Source organism: Clupea harengus, chromosome 1 (genome assembly GCF_900700415.2).
Source record: "Clupea harengus chromosome 1, Ch_v2.0.2, whole genome shotgun sequence".
Classification (NCBI taxonomy): domain Eukaryota; kingdom Metazoa; phylum Chordata; class Actinopteri; order Clupeiformes; family Clupeidae; genus Clupea; species Clupea harengus.
The window spans coordinates 22,303,720-22,316,063 of record NC_045152.1 but is presented as its reverse complement, the minus strand read 5'-3'; the positions used below and the strand labels follow the sequence as shown (position 1 = coordinate 22,316,063).

General features: G+C 49.3%; 1 protein-coding gene across 1 annotated transcript in view; it reads left to right on the top strand.

Annotated features, from left to right (window-relative positions):
- The window catches only part of ntn1b (netrin 1b), a 40,325-nt gene extending 28,284 nt beyond the window's left edge, over positions 1–12,041 (top strand). The window contains exons 4-7 of the mRNA XM_012825982.2: positions 1,125–1,274; positions 2,727–2,780; positions 5,523–5,597; positions 11,678–12,041. Coding sequence (XP_012681436.1) covers positions 1,125–1,274; positions 2,727–2,780; positions 5,523–5,597; positions 11,678–12,000 — 602 coding nt within the window. The 3' untranslated portion in view covers positions 12,001–12,041. The remainder of the gene's footprint in view (positions 1–1,124; positions 1,275–2,726; positions 2,781–5,522; positions 5,598–11,677) is intronic.
- Positions 12,042–12,344: the final 303 nt, after the last annotated feature.

Genomic DNA, 12,344 nt, shown 5'->3' with positions numbered 1-12,344 from the left:
AAAGCAAAAGGGAGATGGGAAAAAAAAGAAAAATGAAACCCTGCAGGCCTAATGGGCCGAGCTGGGCCGGGACTTCAAACGGCCATCTTTATGGTAAACGCCTGGCAGAGAGCGCACGCAAGGAAGAAATGCTCACATGAAAATGTGCGATCCTCTGGACTAACGGCTTAAACAGACGGCCTTTGAAGCCGTGCCCCGCGCTCCCGTTAACGGCGAGTGTTATTCAGCCCTCATTTGCCCAGCCCACACCGCTATTGCCAAGGGCCTCCACGCTCGCTGGAAACTCGATCGGAGTGGCGTGGCACACACATGCTAATACACACACAGAGGACAGGCATACATGAACACACTGCTCACACGGCACACACATTTTTTACACCCTCTACAGAAACATGCATACATACATACTGTACATGCAAGCATAAATGTGAATACGCAGGTGCATGTTTAAACAGGTCACATACACACAGACAGCACACACACACACACACTCACACACACTTGCGGACATCCGAATATACATGGGTCGAAGCATACACTCATTCATGGTTTGGCCTTGTGCACATGTTTGAGCTCAAGTACTTCTCAGGCACACACACGCACACTCCCATACGGACACATGCATCCAAGGAGAGAGAGAGGAAAGTTCAAAAGTCCGCATCACATTTGCGGTCTCTCCGCTGGCCGGGTGTGATTGCTGCTCAGGCGTGTGGCGTTGGCCTTTATTGAGTGCTGGGAGGAATTTTCATTAAGTTGGAGGTCGTTCGTTGGGCTCATCTCATTTGAACATCTGGAGCCTACCGCTCCAACATGGGAGAGACCGGTCCCCAATCACAAGAGCAAGCTTCCCAGACTGACCTTCATGTCAGCGAGACACCAGCGCTCAAAAAGCCAGTAAAACTAAGGCACAAAGTTATTAGATTTTCTTTCTTTTCTTTTTCCATCTCTCTGTGGAAACCCTCATTCTGTGCCTGTTGACATGAGTGCATCGGAGTTTTACATTGTGTATGTATGTCAGTTTGTCTGTCTGTCTGTCTGTCTGTCTGTGTATATATGTAGGCCTGCGTTCGCTATTTAAATCCCTCTGTCTCTGTCTTCCCTCTGGTTTTGTCTCCTGGTGACAGCCTGTGATTGCCACCCGGTGGGAGCAGCGGGCAAGACGTGTAACCAGACCACAGGCCAGTGCCCCTGCAAGGACGGCGTGACGGGGCTCACCTGCAACCGCTGTGCCAAGGGCTACCAGCAGAGCCGCTCCCCCATCGCACCCTGCATCAGTAAGACCACTCTCAGCCCTCGCTCTTTTTTCTCTCTGTAACTTTCCGTGGCCGTCTCTCTCCATTTCGTTTACCTGCCATTGCCACTGATATGTTCCATTTTCTCCATGTGGAATTTCTTACCATCCTTCTGTATGAAAGTTTCTTGTGACTCTCTCTCCCTCTCCCCCACCTTTCCCACCATCTCGTTCTTGTGGCCTTGTGTGCTTGTACGCCCCTATTTGCAACTACCATGACCTCAGATCACAAATTTTGATCCCACCCACCCCCCCCGCATCCACACACACACACACACACACACACACACACACACACACACACACACACACACTTTCCTTTTCTGAGACTTTGTCATTAACTCAGCCGTATCGTCCAGCCTTTACACGGCACATGGGTCCAGCTTTTTGTTATGCATGTATTTATGGCCTGGGTCCTTTTCATTTCCGCTCGTCTCTCCTCTGCGTTATTGCTCTGGATGGACGTCTTGCTGTTTGACCTGAGCTAAAGCAAACAGAGTGCGAGACGCGCTAACGCAGACATGCCCCAGTTTGCCCTCGGACGCGTTGTGACTGCCGTTGCCATCGCCCCATAAATCTGCCCCGCAGGCAACCACGGCAAGGCGGCCGGCATGTTTACTGGCCCTATCAGCCGACTCGCAGGTTCTAGCCTCTCGGGCGATAAATGTCAGGACCACACAAAAGGAAAGAGTGGGATGGAAGAGGAGAGGTTGGCACCAGCCTGTCCCGCTGGCAAACACAGATAAGGTAGCGGCAGCGAATGCGACACAACGCACTCCCCCGTTTTACACGAGCACTGCAGTTTTACACGGCCGGTCACAGACGATGGCGTCAATAAAGATGAATTTGGACATCAGTCAAAGCTGTGGCGGATATGGCATTGCTCTGATATGTTTGGCCCAGGTCCAGCTAGGCGAAATTAAACCTGTGAACCCTTCTGGAATTGGATTTCCTTAATTTTGCTGGGAAAGTTACGAATGTTCTGTAAAAACTGGAGGGGGAGAAGAGGTCCCGCAGATTGAGTGGAAAAATATTTGGTTTCTCGTAGACCTGTGAGATAATATGTTGCTTTTTTTTTTAATAGCTTGATATTAAATTTTTGTGATATCGAGCCTCTTGCCAGCAGCCACTTAAACAAGGCCCCGGCCCCCGGTGGTGTCTTACCTCACTGCGCCGAGGGCTTTTCAGAGGCCTGGAGGAATGCTTTGTGAGCAGTAGGCAAGTTATTTCTCGTATCCTAATCAGAGATCAATAACAGAAGTGACGATGAATCACGGAGGAGGAACCAAACTTGAGGGGGAATGGGAGGGGAAACGTATTCTGGAAGGCTCTGGGGACTGGTGTGTAGTTTATGAATGGTGCTGTGTCTGTACTCTGTGTGTGATCGGCTGTTTTCTTGTGCTTCTACCCCCCCCCCCCCCCCCCCCCCCGACAGAGATCCCCGTGGCATCCCCCACCACCTCCTACAGCAGCTCAGAAGAACCCACAGGTGAGCGTCTGCCATGGCAACACTGAGAAAGGCATTCCGCCAGCCGGAAGAACTCTTACAATAAGCTGTGTGTGCATCAGTGTGTCGCTGTATGGCATTTTTTCCAATGACAATCAATTAAAACTGTTTATCAGACTGATTGATTACATTGATTGATTGTATTGAACTGTGTGGTATTCAAGTCACAAGTGTGGAAACGAAACGAAAACTAATGTGAAAAAAGAGAAGGCATTTATATTGTTTTGTTCTTATACTTGTCATTGTTGTAACACCTCCCAAGTACAAATACTTAATTGTCAGGGAGGCCCAACTTCTATAATAATCGAATTAAATGGCTCACTAGGATGTGTTTGTCTCTGAGGACCAGGGTCTTGCAGTGCTGTGCCGTGTTGTAGGTTCTGACGCCCCCCTCGCTCTTATTTACCGTGTCCATTATCTCACCGCCTCACGCCCAGAGCCGGTGGCCCGGGCTGGGGCAGGTCTCACTGACACTCAGCCTCCTCAGGCCTCTCAGCAGCTCTCTCCCACCGCCTCAGCCAGCTAAAGAAAAGGGGGGCACAGACACGGACACCGCTTGGCAGGCTCTCTTTCCCTGTCTAGTCTCAGAGCTTCGAGAGGGGGGTCCTTCATAATGAGGAGCTGAGAGAAGGCCGGGAGGGAGGTAGCTGGAGAGGTTTGTTTCTTATGGGGAAAGACAGAGGAAGGTTTTCATGGCATCCCTGAGCCGGGTGTACTTGACAGACTTTTTGTTGATGCTTACTTTCTTACTTGCTTACTATTAGTGTGGAAAAATGTAACATATTTAAACAAATAGCATTTAAGCATATAAGGTGTACCCTCATATGTAATCAGCCTAATCATTTTAGGTTGATATTTCAGTTAGAGCGTCTATGTGCACCTTTCTACAGTTAAGGAGGTACAGAGGTAAAAGGGGCTAAAATCTTTTTTTCCTGATGTGAGTCCTGGAGCTCCACAAAGGGTGCATTAGTCAGAGAAGCAACAGCAGCCTAACGACTGGTTTGGAGGGTGCTGTTGGGCTCAGCCACAGGGCTTCACACTGCCAGACGTCATCAAAGCGAGGCAAGGCTGGAGGCCCCCAGGGGCCAAAGTATGGAAAACAGGGGTTCCCCACCCCCAACCCCCCAGCCCCTGTAAGACCCTGGTCCATTTCCTTTGCGTGGAGATGAGGCATGGTTGATATGGACTCATCAAATTCATTTACTTATGCGGGTGTCCATCACCCCTCCCTCTCACACACACACGAAACCCCCATAGTCCCTATTCCCACTATTGAGGCATTTCAGCAGAAAATATTTTCTCCACATACACAAAGGCTCCAATCCCACCATCACTGCTACCGCAAACTTTTCTGGGGGGTGCAGAGGCGTTTTTTTCCCCTCTCTGCCGTTGCCCAGGCAACCTTATTCACACGGAACAGAAAGGGACATAAAGGGGAAGGAACGGACCGAAGGGCCCGGGGAAAATAATGAAGTTTGTCCATATTCAGGCTAGGCTGAAAGGTCCCCACTCTCTCCTAACCACTCTCTCTCTCTTTCACACACACTCACACACACACACACACACACACACACACACACACACACACACACACACACACACACACACACACACACACACACACACACACACACACTCACAGATACCCCCACCCTTCCTTCCCAACCCACATATACACACATACATATTTCTACTTCATAAATATTTTTCTCACACACAGAGACATCTTGAGACCACTGCACAGGATTCAGGTAACCACGCTAGGAGACTCTCAGCTTCCAGTTTCAGTCTAAACAAACAATGAGAGAATGTTCTCGACTTTTCTCGCTGGCCCAGTGTGTCCACCTCAATCCTTCAATATCCTCAAGGTGCCTAAGCGCAAAAGCGAGGTCAGGGACACACCACCTCTGGAGCGCCTTGGCAGGTTTGTCTGAATGATGGTCACCTCACTGCACTGAAGTGATTAATCATTCAGCTAGAGGCAGCTCTGGCCAGGACCTCCAGGACCACCGGGCCAGTAGTCATCTTCCTGGAGAAGCGGCCTGGACCCATCAGTGAGGTCACTCATTGATATGCATCCTGGGACACCGGCTCCTCTTGGAGTCACTCACTGAGCTCCAGTAACCTCCTACAATTCAATACAAATAAACTCCTAACAACCTGTTAGTGCTCTGACTGACCACAGCTGAGACTCACAGCCAGGGCTGTGGAGAGATGTGGAGGTAGTGAAGTGGGGTGGAGGGGGTGGGGGACCTTGGTTTGGAATAACGAAGAGGTGGGATTGCCTTCATGTGAATTGATCTTTTAAGAATTTTCTGCTCCGGTTTTAAGGTTTGTGGGATGCCTTGAACTTGCCTTGACGTGTAGAGGATGAAATATAGCCATGCACACACAAACACGCATGCACAAACTGTATCTATCTATGCGGTACTTTAACAGCACCTCAAGGCCAGACTATACTATTAAAACTGTGTTCAGAACCCGCAGCATATTACTGAGGACGATGCTGCAGAGTTAAACCCATAAATATCCTGCAGCCAGATTCCTCAGCTCTCCCGACTCAGACATCTGAGGAGAGTTGACTGCTTGTCAGAGTTATAGCTCTTGAATTTGTATCTCCCCCTCCCCCAATTTCCCCCTTTCTTTCCCTATGTGTTTACCTATTTCTCTCTCTCTCTCTCTTTTTATCTATCTCTCTACTCTCTCTTTCTCTCCCTTTTACAGACTGCGACACCCACTGCAAGGCATCCAAGGGCAAGATGAAGATCAACATGAAGAAGTACTGCAAGAAACACTACGGTGAGTGAGCGAGTGAGCGTCCCCCTCCCCTGCCGTCCTCTGTGTCTCTCTGACCACCCGCCAGGACACAGACCAGCGGGTCAGACATCTTTATTTTATCTGCCTCGGAGTCGCACCTCTCTTCCAAAGGCACTGTGGTGACGGCTCACTCACACTGTTAGGATTATAGCCGCCATATCAAAGCCCACAGCCCAGCGGGGTCCTTCCTGACAGAGCTGCCTTCAGACATTACAACACCATGTGGATAACGCTCACAGGTGGTTTCCATTGCGAAAAAAGGAGAGTGTAGCCGGATTGAGGAGATTTGTAGGCTCAAAGGCAACTTCAAGAGCAGATAAAGAAAGGATGTTGGAGGGATTTGAAGAGTTAAGAGTTGCTCGAGCTATTTTTCTCCTCGTCTTCCACACATAGTTGAGGCAGTGCTGGTGATGATTTCTCTCTCAAAGGTCTACCTCTGACAGATCTTAAAATTTTCCCTCACCTTTTGTTTTATGGTGGGATACTGTTATTTAAGATTCATGAAGGCCTCATGCAGGGCACATACGAGGGTCTTCTGGAAAGAGTCGGGGGGAGGGAGCTAGCCGCATACTTCAGCGTACCTTCATTGAGGTGGGGGGTTGGTGTAGGGTGGACAGGCAGATGTTTTATAGCTAACTTCATGGTCGAACACCTTGTTCTCATTCTTGCTCGCTCGTCTCTGCTACACGGAATGTAGCGTAGCAATTCCCAGACGTTTCTCAGGCTCCTGACTTTTTTCAGCTTCTTCAACAAAGCTCCATAGTCACCAGCTAAGGTCAAGCCAAGCTGCTCAAAATCTCCACCACTCAGAGTTGAGCAGAGGAGCGCTGAGAGCTGAGAGCTGAAAACCAGCTTACAGTCAGGCTCAGCTGTATCCTGCTAGCTCCACGGTGGGGGTACTCTGGGCTGTAGCTTAGAGGTCAGGTTGGCACTACTTGGTGAACAGCCAGGTTTCTGATCTTAGCCAGCTTTCTGCACTCCTAGCGCCTCCCCTGGTGGCCCCCCCCCCTCTCCTCACACCCTCCGCTGCTCTTATTCGTGGGCCCACTCAATTACAGCTAACGGGTAATTTCCTCTCTCCCACCACGCTCAGTCTATGCACCTCACGGCACAGACCAGCAAACCCCCCCCACCCCCCACACCGCAACCTTTCAGTGCCAGCCCCTCACCACCCTAGGCTGCCCAGCTCTCTGGAGAAACAGAAGGAGAAACAGACAAGAAAGAGAAAACGACTGTGAAGGAAGGAAAGGGAGATATAGGGAGTGAGAGGGAGAAAGCAAGTTGAAATGATTTTAAGGAAAACAATAATGAGAGAAAGGAGAGAGAAAGAAAGAGAAAATAAAGATACTGAACAAGAGAGAGAGAGACAGACAGTGAGAGAAAGAGTTAGGGACAGGGAACGATAGAGAGAGAGAGAAAGAAAATGAAATGAGAGGGAGAAACATGGATGCCACTACGGACTGGCCCTGGCGATCTATTTCCCAGGGTTCAGTGCATGTCCACATAGATAGAGGTAGGGTTTCTGTGCTCTGTGCCCTGTTGTAAGCTGCCATACCCCCGCATACAGTTTCTCTCAGCGGATTCCAGGGTCCTCATTAATCATAGCATTATTGCAGTGGGGATATCCTATCAGCGGATTTGTTTCTCCTAAACCACAGAACAAATCGCTACTCCCACGCATTCAAGTGAGGTTCCCCACCGCACAACCACATGGGTATGGTATGTGTGTGTGCGTGCCTGAATGTGTGTGAGGATTCGTGAGCATGTGTGTCAGTCTGTGTTTGGTTGAGATGTATGATGTGCATGTGTGTGTGTGTGTCCTAGTGTGTATGTGCGTGTGTGTGCTAGTATGTGTGTGTGTGTGTGTGTGTGTGCACTTTGCGTGTGTGAGGCTCTATGAGGGAGCTGAGCCCACAGCACAGGTCTGCATCAATGCCATCCTCTAAGCTCAAGTATTATTTTTCATGTCAGGAAACTCCACTTTCCCAGAGAAAAGACAGCAGAACATATGAAAGTCATCTGACCTAAACCACAATGTCATTTTGCCTTTGATGTTCATCATAGGATATGTCCACCACATCCAAATGTATTCCTTGTTGTTCTGACTAGTTGTTATTCTGTTCAACAGTTCTAAAAATGGCCAGAGCACCTGCGTCTCAGGTCACCTATAAACCTGCGTTGCTCAGCATTAGAGACCTGTGATTTGCTTTGAAGGATGTAGACATTGGCTCCTACCACCATACTGGGAAGGAACATACAATATGTTTTACTGCTGTATGCAAAGTCTGATGCTCAGAAGCCTCTGAGTCTCTCGCAATGGGGAGACAATGCAGCGGGCAGTGAGAGACAGAGAAGAAGCACACAACACTCAGCAAACAGCCCAACCTGTCACACACAGACACACACAGACACACACAGACACAGACACACACACACACACACACACACACACACACACACACACACACACACACACACACACACACACACACACACACACACACACACACACACACACACACACACACACACAGGCTATGAAGTCCCATCAATCAACCAGCAAAGGGACACAAGTCAGAGGTACTTTTAAGAGCCTCCAAGTAAATAAAAAAGAAGTCCCAGAGCCCTCTGTTTTCCTCGTTTGCCGCAGAGTAATAAAAAAGCAAGAGATTAATGTAACCGGTCTGCGGTAACCCAGCTGTCATCTTCATTCACAGTGTGTATAATTCTCAACTGTGGGCCAGAAAGTTGTTTTTGTTTTTCACTGTTTTGAAACACCAGACTAATTTCTTCCTGCAGATAATCAGTAAATGCACCTCTTTTTCTGAATTGATAAACAGTGGATGCGTTGTTGTGTCCCTTGGCGGGATAGCGTTGGTGCCTTCCTCCCTCTCTCTCTCTCTCCCTCCCTCTCTCTCTCTCTCTCTCCGACAGAGAGAACTGAAGCCCAAAAGCGAGCTGTCATCTGGTGTGTGACACTTGTCTTTGTGATGATGCCTTTAAACCTGTCCGTTTCACTCTCTGATTGTGTTAGATGTGTGTGTGTGTGTTCAGGGGTGGGGGCTTATGGGGGTCACTCGGGAGGCCCTGCACTACAAACATAGGGGTGGGCTCCTGATGCAACTCTATATAGCGGAGCATCAGGTGCTAAACTGGGGGTCTAACACTAAAGGGGACAGCTGCGCCACACTGGGAGAGCACAAATATGCCCTAACAATCGTTTGCATTGTTGTCTGTAGCTAAGACGACAGTGAGCACAATGGAGCAAAATGTAGCTCAATGAATCAAACAGGGGTAATGGGTGACTTGATGTGTGTGTGTGTGTGTATGAATGTGTATGTGTATGTGTTTGTGTGCCCAATGTGTTGAGCTTTTCTGTATGTTTCCATACATGTGGAAGTGTGTGCAGTATGCCTTCCTGCCTTCCTGTATGGATGTGTTTTTGCATGTGGACTCTGTTAGTGTGTGTGTGTGTGTGTGTGTGTGTGTGTGTGTGTGTGTGTGTGTTTGTGTGTGTGTGTGTGTGAGAGAGAGATAAGCTCAGCAGGGAAAGCACAGGGGGCCTCAGTGCTGTAATTAGGCGCACTAATTTGATTAGGTGCTGCTTGTTCGGCGGCATGCGAGTCAACCCCTCACGCATCGCCAGAAAGAGACGACCCAGCGGGAGACTTGGCAGCCCTCTGTGCTATCCCCCTTTTCTTTCCCTCCCTCTCTTTTACACTCTGTCTCTGTCTCTCTCTCTCTCTATGTCTGTCCCACATGCTGCATGTCTGTGTGATCTTGCGGATGTACTTCATTGTTCGCCCTCCCCAGTGAAGAAGAAAGGGAATTGCTTTCATGTTCTCCCAGGGGGGAGGGGGGGCAGTGGGGCGTACTCTGGGCCACGACCCTCCCTCTGTCAGGACGAGGGCCTGAGCCTTCAGGCTACAGATCTTGCAGCCGTGCTACTGACACTGAGAGCCGCTGTCCTGCCCTCTGCTCCTCGAGACAGCACACCGAGTTTGCACCAAAGCATCGCCTGTGCCGTCTGTCACTCATACCTCAAACCACTCTCGGCTGAGAGGTGCAACTGTGACAGTTTGCACACATAACCTTCAGCAGAGTGGCATAGAGGTGGGAGAGAGAGAGAGATAGAATGGGACAGAGAGAAAGAGAGAGAGAGAGAGAGAGAGAGAAAGAGAGAGACAGAGAGAGCATTTCTCATGCCGCTTCTTTTGGAAGGGGAGAGGACGCTGGGAGTAGGCCCCCGGGTGCTGCTCATGAGGTCGAAAACACGTCAAGATTCCTCTGGAAGGCTCTCTGCGGCTGGGAAGATAAATAGCGTGACACCACCCCCCCCCCCCTCTCCCTTTCTCTCCTCACATCCACCCCCCTCCCCCTCCCCAATCCCATCTCCCCACACACACATCCTCTTTATTCCTCTGGTCGAACAAGTCGGCTCCAGCCCAGGGACTCTTTGTGAGTGAATGGCATGGGCTGTGAGACTGTGTGCTCGACTCAGCCCCAACAGTCCCTTTTTTCCCTCTACACCCCCCCCCCCCCCCACACACACACTCCAAACCCCCCCTCTCATTCTCAAATTGTGTGCAATTTGCTCACTCTGCTGTTCAATCAGAACATTCCAAGCTTCTTTTGTTGGAGCAGGAAAATAATGCCCCATCTCCAAAAAAGGAAAGCTGTCATTCAGCGGGGGTGAGGAAGACAGAGAGAGAGAGAAGGAGCAGGAAAAAGTGAGACAGAGAGAGAGAGAGACAGATAAGGGAGAGACTTTTCAATCCTTTCTTCCATTATGATATACCTGCAGAGACTGGCTTTTTTTAAAAGAGAGAATCCAGTCATCCAAGGGTCTAGTCAGTGATGTCCTATGTGTATGCATCTGGAAGCACACACAAGTGTCCTTCAAAAATGTCCATTCTTTCCCAGAAATAGCCCTAAAATCCAAGGACATCCAGGCTGCATTCCCTGCGCCTGAGGTAGGTTCTGGCCCTAGCTTTATAAACCTACCCCCAGAATGCATTGCCATGTTGAAATCCCAGCGAGCCAGGGTTTTCTCTACAACTACAAAGGAATCTCACCTGATTACGATGCACAGTGAGTGTAAAAACAAGGTGACGCCCGAGGGAAGGTGCCGCACATGTTTGAAAAGATTTTTTAAATTTGTTTTATCTACATTAAATAGAATTCCCGCAAGCATTATGCAGCAATGCTCCCTCACACACTTAATATTCCGTTTCACCTCATTCACCTTTGCGCATTCACCACCCGTACCCTGCCTTTGCCTTGTGGATATTTAAGCATGGCTGCTCATTCACATCCCAAGTGCAGGAGTAGTATCATGTGTCATGCCCCCTCCCACCTCTTTAAAAAGGTGTCGGTGGAGGGCAGGAAAGCGTTTCTAAGGATACGTCCACTGTAGTCAAACATTATAGCGAGTCCCACTTGGCTGGGAGGGGCACATTTAAATGCTCTCTGCGGGCCCTCATTGTCTTTGCGCCGGGAGCACTATGGCAACTGTTGCCGCAATACCAAGCACGCTGGGTAGTATAATGAGCCGGGGTCAGAGGTTAGTGATGGAGGAGGAACGGAGAGGGAGAGGCGGAGGGAGAAGCCTGTTCTCAGGGATTGGACTGCCTCTGGTGGGTAGCCTAGTCGCTGGATAGGAGGTTCATGAGTGTGCAGAACATAGAAACACAGTGCAAAATGAGCCCATCTGTGGGCTAGCCATGCTAGAAGTTTTTCAAGGATTTGAGGTCTTTTGGCAAAATATTTGTTAAAATGTGGAATCGGAAGTTTTAGAGCCAAGAGCACAGTTAATGTTTATACTGGTCACTGCCAACGTCAATTTGGATGAAATGCTTCGTTTTTAGCCAACAGCTTTCAAAAATACACGCATGGAAGAAAGACTGGGAGCAATTATTTATTTATCGTCTCGAAAAATAATTTTATTCTCTTCAAACGACATTAGGTAAAAATAAGGCCATTCAGGAAATATTGACACAAGACCATCAATCGGCTTTATCGTGTCTAAGTATCGTGTTTTGTCTGTCTCTTTCATCCCATAGCGCTCCAGGTCCACGTACTGAAGGGTGACAAGGCCGGCGAATGGTGGAAGTTCACTATCAATGTGATCTCCGTCTACAAGCAGGGCGGACAGCGCATCCGGCGCGGCGACCAGCTGCTGTGGGTGCGTGCCAAGGACGTGGCCTGCCGCTGCCCCAAGATCAAGCCTGGCCGCAAGTACCTGCTGCTGGGCTCTGACGAGGACGACTCACGTGGCCAGAGTGGCGTGGTGGCCGACAAGGGCAGCCTGCTCATCCCCTGGAAGGACCTGTGGGCGCGACGCCTCCGCAAGTTCCAGCAGCGAGACAAGAGGGGCAAGTGCTAGGCCCTTGTCTGTCCGAGGGGTGAGGTGGCAAGAAAGAAGGAGAAAAAAGTATGAAGAGAAATAGAGGAAGAAGGATAGATATGAGTAAGTGATGATGTTGACGTGGCTAAAAAGAACTGGAGTGCTGCTTCCCTGGGTAGAGGCATACTGACAATATTAAGCGAATGTTTTTTTTTTCCTCCATTTCCTCATTTTTAGGATTGTTTGTGAAGGAGCCCAGTGTTGCAGTCTCCGTTTTTCCTTCAAGGGTTATGTTTCTTCATTGTGGATTTGCAGAGTTTGCACCTAACCTGGCATATAAAATACTATGTACAAGTCCTCTGTGTTTCATTCACAATAGGTGT